The 23,013-nt window shown below is 36.1% G+C and overlaps 2 protein-coding genes and 1 long non-coding RNA gene across 4 annotated transcripts; 1 reads left to right on the forward strand and 2 right to left on the reverse strand.

Annotated features, from left to right (window-relative positions):
• Positions 1 to 4,187: 4,187 nt before the first annotated feature.
• Positions 4,188 to 10,129, forward strand: LOC105765873 (calmodulin-binding transcription activator 4). 2 transcript variants are annotated; one of them, XM_052631597.1, is made up of 12 exons: positions 4,188 to 4,326; positions 4,466 to 4,591; positions 4,706 to 4,821; positions 5,144 to 5,232; positions 5,350 to 5,885; positions 6,268 to 6,386; positions 6,697 to 6,787; positions 6,885 to 7,108; positions 7,223 to 7,908; positions 8,189 to 8,774; positions 9,250 to 9,540; positions 9,846 to 10,129. In XM_052631597.1, the coding sequence occupies exons 1-12, from the start codon at positions 4,311 to 4,313 to the stop codon at positions 9,936 to 9,938; spliced, it is 2,973 nt and encodes a 990-aa protein (XP_052487557.1). In that variant the 5' UTR covers positions 4,188 to 4,310; the 3' UTR covers positions 9,939 to 10,129. The 2 variants fall into 2 exon arrangements, with proteins under 2 accessions (XP_052487557.1, XP_052487558.1); XM_052631598.1 differs by having other exon boundaries at positions 8,192 to 8,774.
• Positions 10,130 to 10,215: 86 nt separating this feature from the next.
• LOC105765874 (nuclear transport factor 2B) lies at positions 10,216 to 12,014 on the reverse strand. Its single transcript, XM_012585137.2, has 2 exons — positions 11,625 to 12,014; positions 10,216 to 10,498 (listed from the first exon to the last, which is right to left on the reverse strand). Exons 1-2 carry the CDS (start codon positions 11,916 to 11,918, stop codon positions 10,424 to 10,426), a joined length of 369 nt encoding a protein of 122 aa, XP_012440591.1. The 5' UTR covers positions 11,919 to 12,014; the 3' UTR covers positions 10,216 to 10,423.
• Positions 12,015 to 14,928: 2,914 nt separating this feature from the next.
• On the reverse strand, positions 14,929 to 15,642 carry LOC105765972 (uncharacterized). Its single transcript, XR_001124936.2, has 2 exons — positions 15,494 to 15,642; positions 14,929 to 15,203 (listed from the first exon to the last, which is right to left on the reverse strand). It is a non-coding gene; the product is annotated as an uncharacterized LOC105765972 (long non-coding RNA).
• Positions 15,643 to 23,013: the final 7,371 nt, after the last annotated feature.

Here is a 23,013-nt window from a genome sequence, read left to right on the forward strand (position 1 = left end):
AACTATGATGCAGCTATGATGTAGTAAAATCCTTATTAAAAATTCAAAGTCTAATAATTCCATGGGAACCTTTACCAAATATAGATTTCAGATTTCAGCATATACAGATTTCAGAAGCTCACTCTTCAGCAAATAAATCATATAGGACTTTAATTAAGGACTTCATATAGGACTTCAGCAAATAAAAAATTTATGAAAAAATTAAGTAATTATAAATGTAATTAATTACTATTAATATGTTTTTCCACTCGTCTTCTTTTGTAACAACTATTTCTTCATTTTCTAATAGTTCCGGTGTATCTCCTGTGTCAACTTCTTTACCTGAACTTTCTAGTTCCTTACCTACAGTTTCTATGTTTGTTCCAATTGTGTCATCACTTAACAATTCTACTCCTAGTTCGTCTCAACCTCATTTACCTCCCTTACCCAAGTTCATATTCCATGATCATTTAAAGTAAAGCTGGTATCTTTAAACCCAAGGTTAACCTCACCAAGGTAGTTTGTTTGTCAGATTCTACTCATACTGATATTTATGAGGCTATGACTCATTTTCATTTGCAGGCTCTTATTGCAGCACATGGTCTATAGGACTACCAGTATCAAAGGAAGCCATTTTCTCTAGCATCAAATACTAACAAATTTATTAACTTCTAACTAGATAAGTAATAAACTGCGACCAACGACAAAACCATGGATTAAACTACATTTGACTACATTTGATGCTGTTAGAACATCAAAAGCATGGATTAAAATCTAAGCTGCGACCAACGATACAGTGGTAACCAGAGAAGACTGTAGGCACAAATCAGTGAGGGCAGAGGTGACATTTAGCATAAACAGGGGCCAAAATCTTTCTAACTATGGACAAGAAACCGATTCACAAAACTATAGACAAGAAACCAATAACATAAAGGAACTAACCCAGAAACCGATTCACAAAAATATGGACAAGAAAATATACCATTCTAAAGCAAGTCTGTGAAGAAAGTTTGCCCAAGACAAGCCAAACACCATAGCCAAACTAGCAGAAAACCCAAACAAGAGATCTCAGACAAAAACAAGCAGAAAATCCCCAAATTAATTTATAAAAAGAAGAAATCAAGGGGGAAAAGGAGCCCGAAACCAGATCAAGGGAGAACGAAAGGGAGAAAGGAGAACGAAAGGGAGAACGAAACCAGATCGGTGTAGAGAGGAGAAGGGAGAACGAAAGGGAGAACGAGAGTGTAGAGAAGGGAGAACGCTGGAAATTTCGAAAAATGTCTTACTGATTCCTAATCGGTAAGACGTTTTCCATAAATTGGGGCCTTTTTTACCCGTGTTTGTAAAATATTTTCCCTTAGGATTTCATTTTACACCAACCAAACGGTGGAAAATCCAGAAAATATTTTTCAAAAAATATTTTCCACCAATCAAACTGAGCCTTAGATCTGAAACAAAACAGAAAAAATTAAATCTTAGAATCCTAGATCTGAAACAAAACCCAAAACAATAAAGAATCAGCCAAGAACCGAAACACTTATTAATAGGGGATTCTTGAAGCCAAGAACACGAAATTGAACTTCAAGAAAGAATCCAATCAGTCGAATCTGACAATTGAACACAAAACAACAAGTTAATTCAAAAACTCAGCAAACCGAATTGAATCAGAGATAGGATAATTGGGCAGTAAGATCAATTGCAAATTATGAATAGAAAACATTTTCTTGCTGCCAAGAAGGGTGTCAATCAGCTTCTTGAAGATTGAAAAGGGCTGGAAACGCAACAAGAACGAATAAAACAAGTTAATCAATGAATCGGCACAAGCAGAAAAATCTAAAGAAAAATAAACAGCAATAAAGATAAGGAAAAGTCCTAAGAAGCCTTGAAATTGAAAAAAGATTTCACAACTCCCTTCAAATGACTCTAATCTCCCCTCCGATGTAAGCACACGGCAAGAAGAAGGCTGAAGATGGCTCCCACAATCAAAAAGATTGTTAAAACTACTTCTAAAGAAAACTCAAGAGAGAATTCTTGGAGAAACTCTAAGAGAATTTTAACTCAACAAAAATCTGAAATTTTAATGTAATAATCAATGTGTTTTTCATAAGGGTGGTCGGCCAAGCCTTAATATAAGCCTCCTAACTATTTTCCTAACCCTATTAGGAAATCTAAAAAAAAAAACCTAATTGTTAATTTCAAGGGGAAATTCGGCCGAGGCTTTTAATGGGCTGCTTGGGCTGAATTTTTTTATATAGGAATTAAATCATAAAGTCTAAAAATTAAAACTAGGTATTTAAAATTTTACAAATTGGGCCACTTTGACAATTTGCCCTGATTTTCAACTAAGTCTAATTTAAATTTCTTGATTGGGGTTGGAACGTCTTATTGGGCCTTACCTTCAAGAACTTGGGCTTGTAATCCGTTTTCTACCAAAATTGGTTCGTTGATGCCCGTAACTGAGATCCAATGCGCCTTAGCTACAAGATTCGGTTTCTTGGGCCAAGATTTCCAAGATTTGAAATCTTGATTTTCTTGATTCTTGAAATCGCTCAAAACAGCAAGATTGGACCAAGATTCGGTTTCTTGATTTCCTTGAAAACAAGAAAGTGAATCTTGATTTTCTTTTTCCTTTGTATACGCATCTAAGGCTTTGCTAATGAAGTCTTGAATGATTCCATTTAGTTTCGTACGCATTTGCCTGGCCTTTGACCTCGTTATTGGGCCTTATGGTAATTTGAGCCCATCACGTTCTTGAGCTTGAATTGGGCCTTTGTGACTCGTATCAACTACTCTAACCCTCACTCAAAAACAATCACAAGAATCAACGGCTGATATTGTCGTTCAGGATTTTGATTTTTCTTCCTTGAGGCTTGTTAAAGTTCCTAAGCGTCATTACTTTCTTGTTTCTTTCATGGATTCTCACAAAAAGGTACTTTTACTTATTTTTTTCAGATCTCATCTGCTTTTTTTGCAAACGTTATTTTTAAAAGATTCAAAATTTTGAACTATGATTGTTGTTTTTTTTAATGTAAAACTAAATAATTAAGGAGACATTTTTCATTTAAGAAGCTAAATCATGGATTTGTGTGGTTTATATCTGTTGTTCAACAGCTTCGAAAGAGTGACCTAGATCCAGATCCACAAACTCAGCATCGTCGGTGAAGCAAATGGATTCCAGGTTCGGGTTTTTTGTTGATACTGGGTTGCATTCATCTCCAGTTACTCCAACCATATGTTTTGAAGAAGAAAAATGGTGTTTGGCAAGTGAGAAAATGAGAGAAAAAAAATGGCAGCAACCATGTGTCTTGAAGAAAAAAAAGTGGTGTTTGGCAAGAGAGAATATTAGGGAAAAATTTTTTGTTAAATAGATGACGTCATCTATGACGTCGTACGCTTATGTGGCATGCCACATGGGCCATTATGTTGACCTACAGTTTGATTAACTGTCAACTCACGTTGACCGTTAAAATTGGGCTAATTTCTTAAAAAATCGTAATGTTGAAGGTGTTAATCAAAAAATAAAAAGGTCAATGGCACAAAACCAAAAACCCCCAAACGTTGAGGGTTTTTTTTACAATTATGCCTAAAAAATGATTTGATTCTTTTTAAAAGGTTGAGGGTCATTTAAGTCAAAAAAAAAAGAATAGAGCCAAATTGACAAAAGATATAAACATTGAAAGTTAAATTTAGGATTATGTCAAACTAAAATTAATTCTAAAAAAGGAAAAATATTTTAAAAATAAATTAGTTTCCGAATAGAAAACCCAGATAAATCTTTGTACTAAAATTAATTATAAAAGGAAAAGTAAAAGAAATTAAAATCATAAAATAAATTTTCTTTTGTAAAATTGAAGTTATACCCGTAGAAATGGAAGTGAGTGATTAAAATAAAAATTTATTAAAATTGAGTGAATAAAATAAGTATATAATAAGATTAATTAACGAGGAGTGATTAAAAATAAAAATTATTAAAATTTAGTGATTAAAATAAAAATAATTATTAGCAATAGTGCCCAATCTACAAAGTTTTTATTGGAAAAAAATATAAACACGCAGGAATTCATTACTTAAAAACAGTGCGGGCGGTACGTTGACATTTGGACAAGTCAACAGAGGTGTACTAAGAATTGGAAAAAAAAAAAAACATACTTAATACAACAGCCAATTAAAACGTGCCACGTCATGGAAGGCAAAACTCCGCGTTTCATACGAGCAGTAGCAACTTTGTGGTTCCAGTGATTTATTAAGCTTAATTACCTCGTAGCTCCGGTAAACAGCTACGGTTCAAATGACAAGGATCGTGGGTGTTTTGAATTTCTTATAGAAAATTGATGATGGCGCAATCAGGTGAAGCTATGATTTTTGTTTGTTCTTTGAGTTTCTTCGTTTACTGCTTTAGTTGGATTAAATCTCAGATTTAGGGTTTTAACTATATTAGAAATCACTTAAACACAGTTTTCTTTCTTTCTTTTTAACATGATCTCAGGGTATGATATTAATAATCTGTTTCGGGAAGCTCAATCTCGGTGGTTGAAGCCAGCTGAAGTACTGTTTATACTACAAAACCATGAGAAGTATCAGCTTCAGCAAGAGCCTCCTCGCAAGCCAACAAGTAAATTTTCTAATTTGAACTTTAATTTGAACTTGAACTTTCGTTAATCATAGCTTTAATGCTGTTATTTACATATTTGGATGTCCGTATTATTAACTGGAATTATATGTATAGGTGGCTCATTGTTTCTTTTCAACAAGAGGGTTCTTCGGTTCTTTCGTAAAGATGGCCATAGTTGGCGTAAGAAGAAGGATGGAAGAACTGTCGGGGAAGCCCACGAAAGGCTTAAGGTTTTGTCAAACACCATTTGCATTTTGGTTTTCTTTTATTAGATGGAAATTATGTAAAATTTGTGCTTTTGTTATTTAGAAAATGAAGGAACCACTTGAATTGTGCGAAATAATCATAAATGTGAAACATTGGCCAATTGTTTGATTTAAAGTGAACCCTTGGTGCATAGGGAACATCTGTATACATGAATACTTGAAAATTGAGGGATATGTATTTCTTTGTTAGTATTAACCGTTTAATACATTTGACTGTTCTAATGTCAATGGAGTTTTATATTGATATCTTCAATCTGAGAGGTGATGTTATTGCATGCATGGCCAGGTTGGTAATGTTGAAACCTTGAATTGTTACTATGCTCATGGAGAGCAAAACCCCAGTTTTCAGAGACGTAGCTACTGGATGCTGGACCCGTAAGTCTACTTGCTAGTATATTTATTTACATCGTTTCATGTTGTGATACGGAATATTTAGTTAGTCATTTTGACCGCTGGGGAAGCATATTTACTAATGGGTTAGTACTTTTGCAGGGCGTACGAGCATATTGTTCTTGTTCATTATAGAGAGATAAATGAGGCTAAGCCCAGTTCTGCATCCACTGTGCACTCTCCATTATCCAATTCTGCTAGTACTCCAAGTCCAATCTCATATACTTCTCAAAATCCTGGATTTAACTCTCTATCTAGTGATGTACATGAATCATATCAGAACTTACCTAGTCCTGGGTCTGCTGAAGTTAGCTCTGATATAGTCATTAAGAACAATGGAATAGATAATACAGTAGAGTATCCCAGTCCAGATGATCTTCAGGTTGTTCAAGCTTTAAAGAGGCTTGAGGAGCAGCTAAGTTTGAATGAAGACAGCGTGAAAGAAATGAGTCAATTCTACGGCATGGATGGGGATACAAATGATTCGGAGTTTCAGGAATATGGAAGGGAGATCACCAAGCAGGAGCAACAGGCAGATCTACTGTATGAACCTGATAATATCTTTCAAGATCACCTTTATTCCCAACCGGCTAGAGTGGAAAATTATTCAAATAGTTCCATGCTGCTTCCCGATGGAGGTTTGTTAGTTCACCATTTTTTTGATGCTCAAAATTGTCAAATTATACATGCTTTATATCATATTCTCCACCACACTTAGGAAACTTGTAAATTTTGAATTTGCCCCCACATCCCCTCTCTAGTCTTAGAGAAATGCAAAAGAGTAATGAAAGGAAGGAACAGAAAAACAGACGAAAGACAATTTGAAAACATTGTTTCTGTTTGAAACTGCATTTCCTTTTTTGGCTTTCAAAATTTGTGGCGAACATGAACATCCAACAGATTGACTGCTGTCAAATTTAATGGCTAGCCTCTCTTTCTTTACTGTTCCTGTATTTCTTGGTTGACTCTTGAATATGATGAATGAGTAAAGAAGCTGAAAAGAACAGCTAACTTTTGTAGGTAAAAATGGAGGACATAGTCAAGTCTATGGCAATGATAATTCAGATGGAATCCATGAATCTCAATATTGGAAAAGCGTATTTGACTCATGCAATACTCAATCAGCTGTTAACTCCAAGGTAAAGACATTTCCCCATTGAACAGAAATGTCAAAGCATGGAAACTATTCTAGTATCTGCAATAAACTGTTAAATATCGTTTTTGTAATTATTTTGATAGTAGGTTTTCTTTTAACTAAGGTTATGGAGGATATCTCCCAATTTTTAGGTATGGGATTTGGCCCCCTGACCTATGGTAACTCCCATTCTTAACCGTGCATACCTGACCCAGTTAACCACAGCTCTGTCTTATGGTTAATTTTTGAACTAAATATAAGATCAGGATTTTTTTCCCCCAGCTGTAAGGAGAGTTTTTTTGTCCTTCAAACAGGGAGAACCACTATCTTCTTTGAGGATGAGAGCCACTGAGCAACAGGAACAGTCTCATTTGCTGAATTTTAATGGATCGAGCATTGAAGCCTGTATGATCTCCTTCTATCTTGATAAGCATTTGATTCTAGAAATATTATTCTCTAGTTTATTTTCTTACATTCTTAAGACTATCTTTTTCCCTACCAGCTCCCATACTGCTGCATCAAGAAGTCGGAAATGTTGACATTCCTGCATATTCTTCTGCAATAGAATCTTTTGACACCAAGTTTGATAATTATAGAATGTTTTTCAACCAAGAAGAAATAGGAATTCCTCTTGCGACAGATTCAAGCTTGACTATCGCACAGAAGCAGAAGTTCACAATTCGAGAAATTTCTCCAGAATGGGGTTACTCCAGTGAGCCTACAAGGGTGCGTATGAGGGAATTCTATTTCTTCTTTTTTCTTTGTCACTGATTCTTGAAGTTCTTTATCTTTACTCCTGCAGTCAATGCTTAAAGTTTAAAGAACGGTTCCCATATGCAGGTCATCGTTGTTGGATCTTTTCTCTGTGATCCATCAGAATCTGTCTGGGCATGTATGTTTGGGGAGACTGAAGTTCCTATTGAGATCATTCAGGAAGGTGTTATTTGTTGTAAAGCTCCTCCTCACCTTCCCGGGAAGGTCGCACTCTGCATCACTAGTGCTAATCGTGAGTCCTGCAGTGAAATCAGAGAGTTCGAGTATAGAGTTAGTAGTAGTAGTAGTAGTTGCATTCGGTATAATTTATCCCACGCAGAAGCTCCTAAAAGTCTTGAAGAGCTATTGTTACTTGTAAGATTTGTAAAGATGCTTCTGACTGATTCATCATCACAAAAAGATAGCATAGATTCTGGAGAAAAATTTTCGGAAAAGCTTAAAGCTGATGATGAATCATGGAGTCATGTCATAGAGGCTCTTTTAATTGGCAGTGGGACTTCCTCTGGTACTATTGATTGGCTTCTGCAAGAGCTTCTAAAAGACAAACTGCAACAATGGTTATCTTCTAGATCCAAGGAATCAGGAGATCAGCCAGGCATCACCATGTCCAAGAAAGAGCAAGGAATAATACACATGGCTGCTGGATTGGGCTTTGAGTGGGCCTTAAATCCAATTCTAAACCATGGAGTCAGTATAAATTTCCGAGACATTAACGGATGGACTGCTCTTCACTGGGCTGCAAGATTCGGAAGGTAAAAGAGAATTGATTTACTTTCTCTAACTTTATTCACTCTGTCTCTCTCACAATTAAGATTTTAACAGAATCATTAAGGATTATTACTTTCACAAAACATAACAATAGCACTGGCATCCCCTAATTCAGCACATGCTCTTTGGAATTTTTTAACCAAAGAAAAAAAGGGGAGGGGTGAGGTCGAATGGCAAGTTTAAGGGGTCTAGCTGTTAGATTTCATATGGACTGCTAATACGATGCATCGAACTTGCTGAATGATGTGAACTTTCTGTTCTTAGCAGAGAAAAAATGGTTGCTGCACTTATAGCCTCTGGTGCTTCAGCTTGGGCAGTGACAGATCCAACCTCACAAGATCCTAGTGGTGAGACCCCAGCATCTATTGCTGACTCAAGTGGTCATAAGGGACTCGCTGGTTATCTTTCAGAGGTAGCTCTTATGAGCCACCTTTCATCCCTTACACTGGAAGAAAGTGAGCTTTCCAAAGGCTCGGCTGCAGTTCAGGCTGAAATTGCTGTTAATAGTGTCTCACAGGGGAGCCTTGCCACCAATGAGGATCAACTTTCACTTAAAGATACATTGGCTGCTGTCAGGAATGCAGCTCAGGCCGCTGCACGTATACAAAATGCTTTCCGTGCACATTCTTTCAGGAAGCGACAACAGAAAGAAGATGCTGTTATTGCAGCTAGCGTAGATGAGTATGGTATCAGTTTGGGTGAAATCCAAAATCTTTCTACCATGTCAAAGCTAGCTTTTGGAAATGCCCGTGATTACAACTCTGCGGCTTTATCTATTCAGAAGAAATTTCGAGGCTGGAAAGGTCGGAAAGACTTTCTGGCACTTCGCCAGAAAGTTGTGAAGATACAGGTATCTTTACTATTTATCAGAATTTACAGGTTGTAAAGATTTTCTTCCCTTTCTTCTCTCTATGTGAGTGTCAGATTTCAGCATGTGCCCAACACAGATATGTTCAATTTTATTTTAAGTTTTCCATGTATTGGAGGATCTTTGGAGGATTATAGCCCCATACCTATATGTTTGAATATACTTGAACCAAAGTAGTCTTCCCATCTCTACCCTGTCCTGTCCTTATTCACCATGGTGTGTATGAGATGTGGAATTATACACAGATATGTTCAGTTTCCTCCAAGTTTATCATATATTGGGATCTTTGGAGAGGGTTATATCCCACGTGTTTGGATTGCATGGGACACGGATTCTGTAAAAGAAAATAAAGAGTTGAAACAACATAGTCTCCTCTTGCTCCCCTGTCACATATTTATTTACCGTGTTCGTGTAGGAGATGTGTAATGTTTTAAAATCTTTTGGCATTTGGTATCAGGCCCATGTGAGAGGTTACCAGGTGAGGAAAAACTACAAGGTTATCTGTTGGGCTGTTGGTGTTCTAGACAAGGTTGTACTTCGATGGCGCCGGAAAGGTGTAGGCTTGCGAGGTTTTCGCAGTGAGTCAGATTGCATTGATGATGAAGAAGAGGACATTCTCAAAGTGTTCCGCAAACAGAAAGTGGATGTAGCAATCGATGAGGCAGTCTCACGTGTGTTGTCTATGGTTGATTCTCCAGATGCACGTCAACAATATCGCCGGATGCTTGAAAAGTATCGCCAAGCTAAGGTAAGTTAACCTAATTTATCACCTAATCACCTGCTTCTGGAATTTTTTATATTAGTAATTAGGAGTAGTCACAAAAGGTTTAAAACCAGTTTGAAAGTCGATTTTCGATTCCTAATTTAATCGGTTGGTTCACTTAAATGAGATTTAAGCTTCTAAATATATTAAAAAGTATATGATTTGATACTGATACACTTTTAGTGGAGTCTTTAAAATCTAAAGTCCAAATCATTCAAGTTGGGAGTGTTACTGTTTAGCAGCTTTAATTTTTGGAAGGGATTATAATACAATGCAATCATTGTTTGCAGGCTAAACTTGTTAATACAAATGAACCAACAACATCAACTTCTATATCTGATGGTTATGATATGGAAAGCGACGATCTTTCCTATTTCCCATAGTATCCCCCCCCCTCACCCTCTTTAAACCTAATTTCATAGTTTCCTGAATTTGTTGTATAAATAGCCAGCATCTTGACATAGTTTGTAACTTTGATTTGCCCATTTACCCTGTAGTTGTGCTGTATGTGCTTCTTGTAATTAGTAACATCTGTAATTTGATTTCTTATGGGGTTGATTTATCTTTTAGGACCTGATAATCCCATCAAGGGATCGCACTCACAATATGCATACAAATTTCATATATGGAAAATGTGCAACCCTAAGCTAAAAAAGATACTTTCAATCAAACATCCAATTCATAAATATTGTCTTTCACTAACTCCGCCAATCATGCAACAAAGAAAGCTCTGAAATTTTTGAAGACACATGGAAATCATGATTAAAACATAAAAAGAATTTTCCGTTTTCACATTTAAGAACGCCTAAAACTGAACAGGGAGATGAGAGCCAAAACATTGTTTGTTTTGTATCCTTGGATTGCATCTTTATGCATAGTTCAACCTGAATATGTCATTCAACACGTAGAAGCTTCCCTGCGGTGTTGGCATCAAATGAAACATCTAAAAAGAGCAAAGAGACCTCGGTTAGTAGAAGCAATAAAAATACGGTGCCAAAATATCGGAACCAATGGCACTGAATTTTTTCCAAGTTAATCCTTGACATGATAATTGTTATCATATTGCGACTTGAACTAAACACTGTTTCCCATATTAGAACTTGACTTGAACTAGACAATTCATTTGACCAACAACTTGACAATTGTTCCCGTTGGAGGCTAAGCTTTAAAGTTTTCAAGGAAATATGGTCAAATAACTCAGACAAAAAAAAAAAAGAATTCAGCTCAATTTGGGAGCAATTGCCATGGATGTGGGAACAATTGCCAAGTTCAAGACTAACTTGAACCAAAAAAAAGTTAAGGCCTTGGAAGTAGTTGCCAAGTTCGGATTTCAAAAATGATGATTTAACCCTTGACATTATATAGATGAAACTTGTATGCTAATACGAAAGCAAGACAATTTAACCACAAGGTGATGAGGAGAAGAGATGTCATAATGGGTTTCTTTTATATCATGCAGAGTCCCAAGAAACAACATTGAGATATATGCCCGGATAATGGTTCATAGAGTACAACGAATTAATCATGTTCAAGAAAACATATGCAGGCCAGCAGAAAACTTATACTAGCAAAGAAAGAATCAGTCGAACCTATCCTCCAATTGCGGATAGGAATATCCAGGAAGTCACGAAGTTCAAATACTGACATCTTTTTGAAAGGTAGTCATGACAATTTTCGACGTCCAATTTGATTATATTACATTTATTTAACCTTCTCGAGTTTAATTCCAGAAAATGCATGCACGAAGTTCAATTTGAATATCCAGGAAGTCACGAAGTTCAAAATGAATGCAGAATATGCAATTCCAGAAAATGTAATGAGCAGTAAGTATCATAAACAACAAAATCACACTTAATTGAATTGTTAAGATCCCGAATCCACTGATTCAATCCTGAGCCCCAATTTTTACCAAATGAAAAACTCAGTTCTCTAGCAAATCGCATAGTGAAATTAAGACCATAAATTAAGTCATAGATCGATCACCTAACTACGCATAAAAACCCTAGAACTTCTTTTAAAAAAACACGAATAATAGAGATGAACAAAGACGTAAGAGAAAATATAATTACCTGGCTGAACTTGAGAGCATGCTGTTCGCCGGCGAGTTGGAGGGTACCACTGACGAAAACCAGCATGCCGCCAGCGCCGGAGGGCTGACAATCGACGGTGGTGATGCTGTGCTGACACTGCTGGAAAGGAAGGCTGGTGAGCTTAGCGACGATGCTCTGAGAGCCTTGGATCTTTTGACCCTCGAAGGTCAACATTGAACCGTCCTGGTAGAGATTGGCTAGACCGGCCCGGTTCGCATCGAACGTCGTGTAGTAGTGCTCGACGAACGCCTTGGCTACTGCGTCCGGATCCATCCAACTAATTTTTCTCAATATAAAAATTATTATTTATTTGTAAGTGATCTGAGTTTGAGCGGTCGCTTCAAATTCACGCAAGTGGAATAGAGAGAAAGATGGCTTTGACTATATATAGAGAGAGAGGGGAATGATCTAACGGCTGACTGTGAAGCATAAAATAAAAATCCTAACAACTGGCTTGCATTTCTATCGTTGATTTTATTTGAATTTTTGCAAGGGGTCGTCGCTCTTGCGTCGCGTCAAAGCAACGCAGCCACCCCCACCTCTTCCCCAATAAAATTTTTTTTTTTAGGCTGTTATTGCTAATTGGATTACTGGTAAGGTAAAAACGCGTATAGTAGGTTTTGAGAAGTGATTTTTACAAAACACGCTTTTTGAGTTTGAGTTGTATTTTCTGTTAATTTCGAAAGTAAATAATTAAAAATAATTAATTACATCGTTAATATTTTTATTAGATTGTTTGTAATTTTGATTGGTATAATAATAAATTTAATTTTTAAAAAGATTTTATTGTACTCATTGGAGCCAATAACCTAAAATAGAGTACACGTGGCCTTTACATTGAGTTGTGCCATCTTGATCCCATTCATCTTCATCCTTTGGTACAATGATGGAATCGCTTTCTCTTTTAATTGGATTATTTTGCCCATTGATGACCACCCTCCAAACTTTATAATCATTGGCTTGGATGAACAATTTCATTCTTGTCTTCCAATAAAAGTAGTTGTCACCATTGAATAGTAGAGGTCTCGTGGTGGAGTGACATTCTCCCAACATTGTTGTATTTTGCTCAAAAGTCATCAAACACACTTCTTCCATGGTGGATACCTTGTGATTTTTTGTCTCCATTGTTGTATAACTTGAGCTTCTCTTAAATATTTTCTCTTTATGGTTAAATCGTCTCTAGAATTCTAGCTCTGATACTAATTATTAAACTCAGTAAACATAAAGAAGGGATGGGATGAATTGGTGTTTAAAAATAGAAATCGAAAGATTAAAAATTGACATAACAATTTATAATGGTTCAGCCTTAATTATTTACTTTTACTACGTTAACTTTTCTCAACTAAGGATTTTCTTCAATTCGTTAATTGATATATTTCAAGGACAAGGTATAACATACAGAATATTTCCCTAGACTTTCAAGGCTTAACTAGAAACTCTTTTCCTTTTACAAAGGTAAAAAAGATGTAAACAGTAAAGACCTCTCTAAGGTAGGTATTTACAAAATTAAGTTCTCTCAACAAGTGTTTATGTATAAAGACTGAACATGAGAAGTAAGTAAGAATAAATATTGAAATTTAAGCTCTTGAATCTTTAAATCTTATTTTTTTTCTACTTCCTAGAGTGTATTGAGGCTCTATTTATACCCCTCATTGATTTCTAGCCATTTAGACTAGTTAGAAGGAAGTTAAAGCCGTTAGAGCTATAAATTCATCAATTAAAGATAATATGTAACAGTCCGTTTTCCAGTAGTGTTACAAACTGTGGTTTTGGGACCACAATTCTAACGTGTCAGTCCGTAAATATTAAGTATTTAATATTTACGAAGTTATTATGCCATATTAAATTTTGATTAAGAAATTTTATCATTTAGTTAATTAATTAAAGAAAAGAATTAAATTGTAAAAGTTGGAAAAGAGGTTTGTTATTAATTTCTTTTAATTAAATGGCCTAATTAATTAAGGTTGAAGGACTTATATTGCAAATAAGCCAAAATTTAATATAGTGGTCGGTTGATGCAATAATGATTGTCAATTTTATAAGTTATTATATGTTAAAGGTTATTAAAATAATAATATTTAAAAGTAAAAAAAGAAAATATTAATAATAATAGGAAAAGATGATGGTTTCTTCTTCATTTTGACTTGGTTCTTCACCGAAACCCCATTGTTGATACTTGATAGTTAGAAGCTTCGGTCACTTATACCTCTTGCATGTAAGTGATATATTGATGTTTTCTTCATGAATTTCATGTTTTTGTGTTAGTTGAGTTGAAATCTATCTTGTTTAGGGTTAATTTGTAAGATTAGTTAAGTTTAGAAAGTATACTCTAATGTTTTTGAAGCCATTTACTTGAAAGAATTTTGTTTAGGTGCTTGAGGTTGACTTTGTGTTATTTTATAGAGTAGTTTGGTATAAATTTGGAAATTAAGGATTTAATTGAGTAATTTGTAAAATGAGAAGGATTTCATTATAAATTTAAGGATATTTGAGTTGTATATTAAGGGTTAAGTGTTCGGCAATACAAGGTTTATGTATTAATTGTGGATTTTACTTGTTTAATATTAGGATTAAATTGTATGGAATGTAAATGTTTGGGGCAAATGTATAAATATTGTAAATAAGAAATTAGATGTATTAAATTGAATAGAGTGTGAAATTGAGGCTAATAAATAAAATAAATTATATTATAGATCAAGATCAAATTGATAATCGTGGAAAAGGGAAGGTTGTGGAGTAGTCCATGAACTTTTGTTGTTTTTGCAGTTTGGCCCTGGTAAGTTTGTACGCTTAAATTTTAGTATAATTTAAATATTAAATTGCTTGTGGATTGAAAATTATTAATTGACTTGAAAATATTGAATTGTGGTATGTGAATTAAGTTGGGAAACAAATTGTATTAAATGTTGTTAAATGATAAATATGTGAGCCGATGAACGTAAGATAGGATACGATTAGCATGCCAATAGGTTATATCGTGTGCTGTACGGGATTGGTTGATGTTGAGATGATGATTCTGAATTCATTCAAGTTTACTGAATATACCGAAGTTCAGCATTTGTTGCGAATTATTGCGTTATATTATAGTGTTTCAGGTGTGTTTCAGGAGCGGATGTAAAGCCTACAGGCTTGGCACTTGGTGTTTAGGTGTGTTCTTGATTGGTTAGTTCATTTGAGCGATTTGGTGTATTTGGTTGGTTAACTGCGTATTTGAATCCATTACAACGTTCATCGAGTATAGTTAATGATATAACATATTTGATTGAATTAATTCACTCGTATATAAGTTTATGACTCACCTGTGATTTCGTTATGAATGATGTAATAACCAATTTTTTGCCCGGCCCAGTAGCAATAAATAAAGCCCAAATCAGATCAAATAAACCCAAAACAAAATATAGCCCAGTCCCATGTAGCCCAAATATTAGCCCATAACAAAAAACCAAAATGTCAGAAACCCTAAGTGGCTAACAGCAGATTGGCGCCGCACGTCCCACGTCGCAGCAACCGCCCACGTTCAGCAACCCCGCACGTTGTGCACATCCCGTAAGTACCCACCTGCAACAGAAACACGAACCATGAACAGTGAGAGGGGTCGAAAATATAGGAAAATTGTAAAAAGATTTTTATTTTCTCTATAAGGATTTGGCTATAAAAAGCTAAATGGTTTTTGTAAAAAGGGTTACACAATCGGATCCGAAAACATAGAAACAAGGAATAAAAAGAAACATTTTTTGAAAGTGATCCATTGGTTCTGCTTTTTTCCCTTTTCTTTTTACTGTCTTTTATTTTCATTTTTCTCTTGGTTTTTAAAACAAATAAACGAGGGAAGGAGAGAAGATTCTTACCAGTGGTGGCGCGCCGTCGGTGCCCTTGTTGCACTTCAGTCGGAGTTGAAAAGGGGGGAGAGTACCGGCGTGAGGGATAAAGGAGAGGATAGAGCAGTTTTTTTCCTCTCTTTTCCCTTCTTTTTGCGACTGCTGTGGCTAATAATGGATTAGAATGTGATTAGGGTTAGAAGTAGGCCTTGCTTAATGGCCTATTTACATTTTTAATCCTTTTCATTTTCCCATTATTTCAAAACCATGGTTTTTTTTGTTTTTAAATTTTTCTATGCGATATTGAAATTGTTTTATTTTAATCCTTATTGAAACGTTGCGTTTTGGGAGAATGGATTAATTTCTCTTTGGGTCTTCCTCCTGTTGCGGGTGTTCTGATTTGGTCCATTTTCACGTTTTCTATCTTTAAATTCGGCCTTTAAACTTCATTCATTTTTCAATTTAATCCTTAATCTGTCATTTTAGTTTTTTTTTAGATTTTTTTAATATTATTGATATTGATTGTATCCTTATTATTATATTATTTATTATTTTTATCATTATTATTATTTTATACATATACACACGCATTTTTTAATAATATATATGCATATATTTTTATAAATACATGTGCATATTTTATATATATATTTTATTATTATTTTATTCTCATAGTTTTTATATACATTTATATTTTATAATACATATACATTTTCCTTATTTTATAATCCATGCACATATACATGTATTTTTTTATAATATGTATATACATACTTTTATTTTAGAAATTATTATAAGTTTTTTGTTTTTTTTTTGTTTTATATATTTCATTCATTTTCTTATATATATATGTATATCTATATATATGTATTTTAATGTATGCATATACATATTCTCAACATTTACATATATATTATACTTATATATATATATATATTGCAAATACATATACATTTATAATTCTTATTAAAGTATTTGTTTCAGTGTTGTATTAACATTTTTTAAAGAAAAATATGTTTGATTTTGTTAAAGCATTAAAATCATTTTTGTTCAAAGGCTTTCAAGATATTGTAATATTCGATATTTGGGATTTTTGAGAAGATTGAGCCCTAAAGTATTGGGTTCCAATTTTCCTAATTAACCCTAAGTAATCGAGAATATTTTTTTCAAAACACATAAATAAAAATCATTTTCGGGAATTCAACATGTTGTGTCCTAATGTATTGGGTATGACATTGTTTTCTTGAGAAGAAATTTTTCCTATAAAAAGGGTAATATTCAAAGTTTGAGAATTTTGAGAAATTGTACTCTAACGTATTGAGTCTCGATTTCTTCATCTAACTTAAACAATCGAATATTCCCTAAATAAGAGGATTTTAATGCGTAATTTGATTTATACAAGTTTTTAAATACAATGATCGTATTTTAAAATCTTTTCAAACTTTTGACAATAAGACATTAAACAATCGATTCGGTACCAATTTTGGGCGTTACGAGGGTGTTAACCCTTCCTCGTGCGTAACCAACTCCCGAACTTATTTTCTCAAAATTCGTAGACCTAAAATTATTTTTAAGGTGAACCAATCACACCTCAATAAAAGGTTAGTGGCGACTCCAATTTTCGTTTTTAAGTCGACAACTAATTTTTTTTTTGTTTTATCAAAAAATGGTGTTGACAGCTTGGCGACTCCACTGGGGACTTCTAGAGAGTCAAGCCGTAAAATTGATTGTTTTTTTGTCTTATTGTTGAAAATTGAAAATTTGATTTGAAAAATTACGATCCTCTCATTGCATTTATTTGTGGTATGATTACTATAAATTGAGTTTTATATCTTAGCATCATATTGCATAAAAACTGTTTAGTCTCACCTTTTTAAGTGGGAGTGAGAAACTATTCCTTCGTAAGGTCTTCACCTTCGTATAGGATAGTGGACCACTTTCGGGATACATCCGTACTTATGTCTTCGTGAGATCTTCATCTCCATATAGTCATAAGGAAATGTATTCCCCTGAACCGAACTTGGTCCATATAAGCCTATAATGGGTGAGGATCGAGGAATCTGCTGGTTCAGGTACATGTGCTCTAGAATTCAAACCACATATAGTGAACCTTAGGAACTCACCCTAGGTAGAAATACTATTAACCTTAGTAGATACCTAATTAGGAGTTTTTACTATTTCTTGGTTGTATTATATTTAATTGATACCGACTTTTTGTATTTTACTCTGATTGCATGGCATTACAATTACATGGTATTTCATTATAAAAAGGCGTTGGTTTGTATTCGGTTGCTAGATAGAAAGCTTATCATGGAAAAAGGGTTTCTTGATAGAGTGGAGGATAATGCGGCTGTCCGAACTTGGGCTAAGATAACATAGCGTGAAAGAGGTGATAGTTTGGCCGAGGGGTACGTATCAAAATTATCAGACTTTACCCGTGTTAGCTTAACCCAGAACAACTTGCAGGAGTTGAAAGAGATTTGGGATCAGTGGAATAATAAGGTTAGACAGTTATTCTATTTAAATTATGGGGATTTACCATATTTACTTGATATGAAGGTAGACAAGTGTCTGTTTCGAGCTCTTGCCCAGTTTTGGAACCCGGACTACAGTTGCTTCACATTTTGGAATGTCGATTTGGTGCCTACAATAGAAGAATACATGGCTTTATTTCGGTGTTCAAAGATTCTAGTGGACAAGGTCTACTCGAAAGCTGTAAACGTACTGACCTTTTTGAAGAGGTTGATAAATATAACGGGGATGAGTGGGCAGTGGGTTACAGCTCGGATCAAGCAAAAGGGGGATAGCAAGTGCATTACCTGGAAAAATTTGAAGGACCTCATTCTAGGGCACCCAAATGCGAGGAAGAAGGTAGATGTCTTTGCTTTAAGTATATATGGTTTGGTTGTGTTCCGTAAGGGTTTGGGACATGTTGACGAGGCAATCACTGACTTATTTGATTGGCTTGAAAAGAGAGTTACACCAGTCTCGGCAATTTTGGCAGAAACATTCAGGTCACTAAATGCATGCCGGAGAGCGGGAGAGGGAAGATTCATTGGATGTGCGCAGCTCCTACTTGCATGATTCCATAGTCACTTTTGAAAGGTTAATAAAGTTTCATATCGGGTCTTCTCTGAAAGTTATTCACCATTAAAGGAGATAGTGGCTACACCAAGGAGGGATGATATATCGGAAGAGAAATGGATGGCAATTTTTTAGAATTTGCAAGAGTAGGATATCGAGTGTAGAGCTCCGTGGTTGCTTCCAGATAAGATCCTATATCGGTGTGGGGATTTTGACTGGGTTCCTTTGCTTGGAATTCGGAGAGCTGTTGGTTATGCGCCATTACTAGTGCTAAGGCAATACAGGTCAAGGCAGTTTGTGCCCGCAACTTAGGGATTGGCTGAGTGTGAATTCTCGTATAGAGGCGATGGTTACAAAAAGAGAGTTCGTGAGATGGTCAGTGCATGGAGTCTGACTCGCCGAATGAAGAGATTGGTTGTGGGTCCAATGATAACTCCCGAGTATAGCGAATGGTGGGTTAAGAGGATCAACGATAACGTCTCTGGGTCAAGTCAGAAAAATAGTCAGTCGATAAAGGAGCATTTGCGTGTTATCCCTTATGAACTGGAGATCATAAAGTAGGACTTTGAAAGAAGAAACGCAGAATTAGAGAAAAAAATAGAGCAAACGGAGGAAGAAAAGGTGAATTTAAGACTGCATGTGGATGTTCAGAAGCTCGAGGCTGATAAACTAAGGAATGGGAAGAATAAGACCGAAGAAAAGCTAGATAGCTTTAAGACGGATTACAAGAAGCTCCGTCTGTCAATGAGAACTTTCAGGCTTGGAAAAACTTCAGAGCAGTGGCGTGAAGAGATTCGAGAAGAAAGAAACAAGTTAGACCTATGGGAAAGAAAATTTCAAGAGCTTCAAGCACGAAATAAAGCAGAAAAGAACTTGTCAGAGAGCCAAAAGGAAAAGGGCGAACTAAAAGACAGGGTGGTTGAGTTAGAAGGGTCTCTTCGTCAACACAGAGTTCAAAATTCTGTAGTTGAGCTAAAGGTAAGTCTAAGCAATATTGAAGAGATGAAGGGTAAAATAAAAGGGTTAGAAGCAGCATTGTGAAATTGTGAGGTTCGGATTGAGCATCTAGAGGCAAAGGAAGATCGTCAGAATGAGCAACTTCATTATTTCCAAAATCAAGTTAGAGACAAGGATCATGTTATGGGAGAAGCTGTGGTTCAGATTCGAGAGGTAGCAGATCACTTACAAGCTCTAACAGTACAGGCTGACACATTGAGCGTGAAGTATGAATTGGAATCGGACTGGGGATAAGAGTTGACCTCGTTACTTAAAAAGATTAAGGTCTTGAGTATTATGGCAAAGCCTTATTTGTAGCCCATTCTATTTAAAGAGATTTATTTTCTAATAAAGTTTTCTGAAAGTAATTGAAATTAGAATTAACGCATTTTTGCATTCATTTTCTTACATCGCATCATATGCATTAAAAACTATTAAAGGGTTCTGATTAATCAAAATCATTCCTCAGTTAACCTGGAAACTAACCAGCCAACCCAACACCATTACGGTACAAGAGCAAAATAAAAAAGTATGGACCAAAGATTAGAAAAGCTTGAACAGTTCTAAAAAGAAATGCAGGATCAACTTCAGCAGCAAATGCAAGAGCAGCTCGAGAAGATCCAGCAGAAAATGATGGACAAAATGGTAAAATCTGAAGGGAGCATGATGACGCAGTTAACGCGACTGTTTACTGAGGGAAAGGATAAAGGAAAGAGCCCTATGGCCAATGTTGAAGATGAAGGTGATGACAGACCCCTGTATCCTCCAGTCTTCACCCCTCCACATGCGCAGCCCCAAGCTGAGGTATACCCTCGCAAATCTTCTGTTACCATTAGGCCTCAGCAGTTCCAAGCCGACGCTTCAAGGTCGATGAATTACCAGGCTGGATTAGGCTCTAGCCCTAAGAATAATCCTGTCAATCCTGTTATCCCAGACTTCGATGAAGCAGTCGAAAAGAAAAATGAAAAAGAAGAATTGCCAAGGCAATTTGAAGAAAGATGGAAGTGGGTTGAAGAGAAATTCAGGGCGATAGAAAGCACTGAGAGATATGGTGGGATTGATGCTAAGGATTTGAGTTTGGTTCCAGACTTGGTGCTCCCTTACAAATTCAAGATGCTAGAGTTCGAGAAGTATAATGGACCCAGTTGCCTGGAAGCCCACATCACTATGTTTTGTAGGAGAATGACTGGATATGTCAATAATGACCAACTTTTGATACACTGCTTTCAGGATAGCCTCGCAGGAGCAGCATCTAAATGGTATAATCAATTGAGCCTGCTAAGATTAGTTCCTGGAGGGATTTGGCACAAGCTTTTATGAAGTAATACAGTCATGTGGCAGAAGTGGTTCCTGACAGAATTACTTTACAAAATATGGAGAAGAAGTCGAATGAAGGTTTCAAGCAGTATGCTCAGAGATGGAGGGAGGTTGCAGTTTAGGTCCAACCACCGCTCCTTGAAAGAGAAATGACAATGCTCTTTATAAATACGCTGAAAGCCCCATTCATCACACATATGTTAGGAAGTGTCACAAAAAGCCTTTCTGACATAGTCATAAGTGGTAAGATGATTGAAAGTGCTATAAGGAGCGGGAAGATTGATGTTGGAGAGAATAACAGAAGGGAAGCCTCAAAGAAAAAAGAAAGTGAGGTGAAAAATGTGAATGTATACAACAAATCGGTTACGGTGAATCAGCCCAGAAAGATAGTGGCTAATCAACAGGGTTCATCAAAACAGGAATCTGGTGCGAGGCCAAGTACTGAGAGACCTTAGTTCACACTAATTCCAATGTCGTATAAGGAGTTGTATCAGAATTTATTCAACGTACACGTTGTTGCCCCTTTTTACTTGACCCCTTTACAGCCTCTGTATCCCAAATGGCATGACGCTAATGCACAATGCGATTACCATGCAGGAATAACGGGGCATTTCATAGAACATTGTACAACTTTTAAAAAGCTTGTTGAAAAGCTCATCAGTATGGGCGTTGTCAAGGTAGATGATGTATCTGGTACAGAAAATCCGTTACCCAATCACACTGATAGTGGGGTAAACATGATGAGTGAAAATGTGGGGAGAAGGATGAAGGAGAGCGTTGCTGAAGTAAAAATCCCTTTGAGGTGGGTTTGGAAAAAAATGGCAGGAAGAGGGTTAATCATCTCGGATACAAAGGGAGGTGGTGAGACCCAAAATTATTGTGAGTTCCACCAGGAGGTGGGACTCGAAATTCAGAGATGTGAAGAATTCAAAACTCTGGTCTAGAGCATGATGGATAATAGAGAAATAGAGTTTTTCGAAGAAGTGGAGGAAAAAGAAAGTATATGCGCATCAGAGTCAATGACGAAGATTCCGAAGGTTAATCATCCTGTGATTATCATCTCGCGCCCTAAGGTTAACGAGGCTAGGGCACAGGTGATACCAAAGATTGTAATTCATAAGCCGATAAATTTTTCGTATAAGGATAGTAAAAAGGTCCCCTGGAATTATGAGTGCAATGTGTCAATTTCGGGGAAGGAAGCTTTGGTTAGTATTGTAAAATAAAACCAAGTGACAGGTTCTTATACGCGTAGTGAGAAGCACTGCGATGGGATAAATGCCCAAGCAGAGCCAGCAGAAGGGAATTTTTTTGTGGCAGAACAAAAGAAAGAGAAGACAGTTGAATCTAGGCCATTGATTAATGAGCCAATAAGTGAGGAAGAAGCCACTGAATTCTTGAAATTTTTGAAACACAGTGAGTGTAGTGTCGTAGAGCAGCTGCATAAGCAACCAACACGTATCTCTGTGTTAGCTTTACTCATAAGTTCAGATGTGCATCGAAATGCGCTGATGAGGGTGTTGAACGAAACATATGTGGCTAATGATATTTCTGTCAACAAATTGGATCGTTTGGTCAACAATATAAGCACTGATAATTTTATCTTCTTCAATGATGATGAAATACCGTCTGGAGGTATGGGGTCCACTAAGGCTCTGCACATTACTACTCGATGCAAAGCGTACATGCTGCCGGAGTTTTGATTGATAATGGATCCGAATTAAATGTATTGCCCTTATCTACTCTCAATAGGCTACCTGTGGATAGCTCACATATGAAAACGCGTTAAAATGTAGTAAGGGCATTTAATGGAACAGAAAGGAAGGTTATGGGGAGATTTGAGATACCATTGCTGATTGGCCCAAATACTTATGAAGTGGATTTCATTGTAATGGATATCAAACCTTACTATAACTGTTTGTTGGGGAGACCTTGGATACACTCGGCAGGGGCCATGCTTTCATCGCTGCATCAGAAGTTGAAGTTAGTGTCAGAGGGACGGTTGGTGATAATAAATGCCGAAGAGGGTATTTTCGCGTCAATAACTAGTAATGCACCATACGTGGAGACTGATGAGGAGACGGTGGAATGTTCTTTCCGGTCCCTAGAGTTTGTGAATGCAACATTTATTGCTGAGGGGAATAGAATCCCAGTGC

This window comes from Gossypium raimondii, chromosome 5 (assembly GCF_025698545.1).
Source record: "Gossypium raimondii isolate GPD5lz chromosome 5, ASM2569854v1, whole genome shotgun sequence".
Taxonomy (NCBI): Eukaryota; Viridiplantae; Streptophyta; class Magnoliopsida; order Malvales; family Malvaceae; genus Gossypium; species Gossypium raimondii.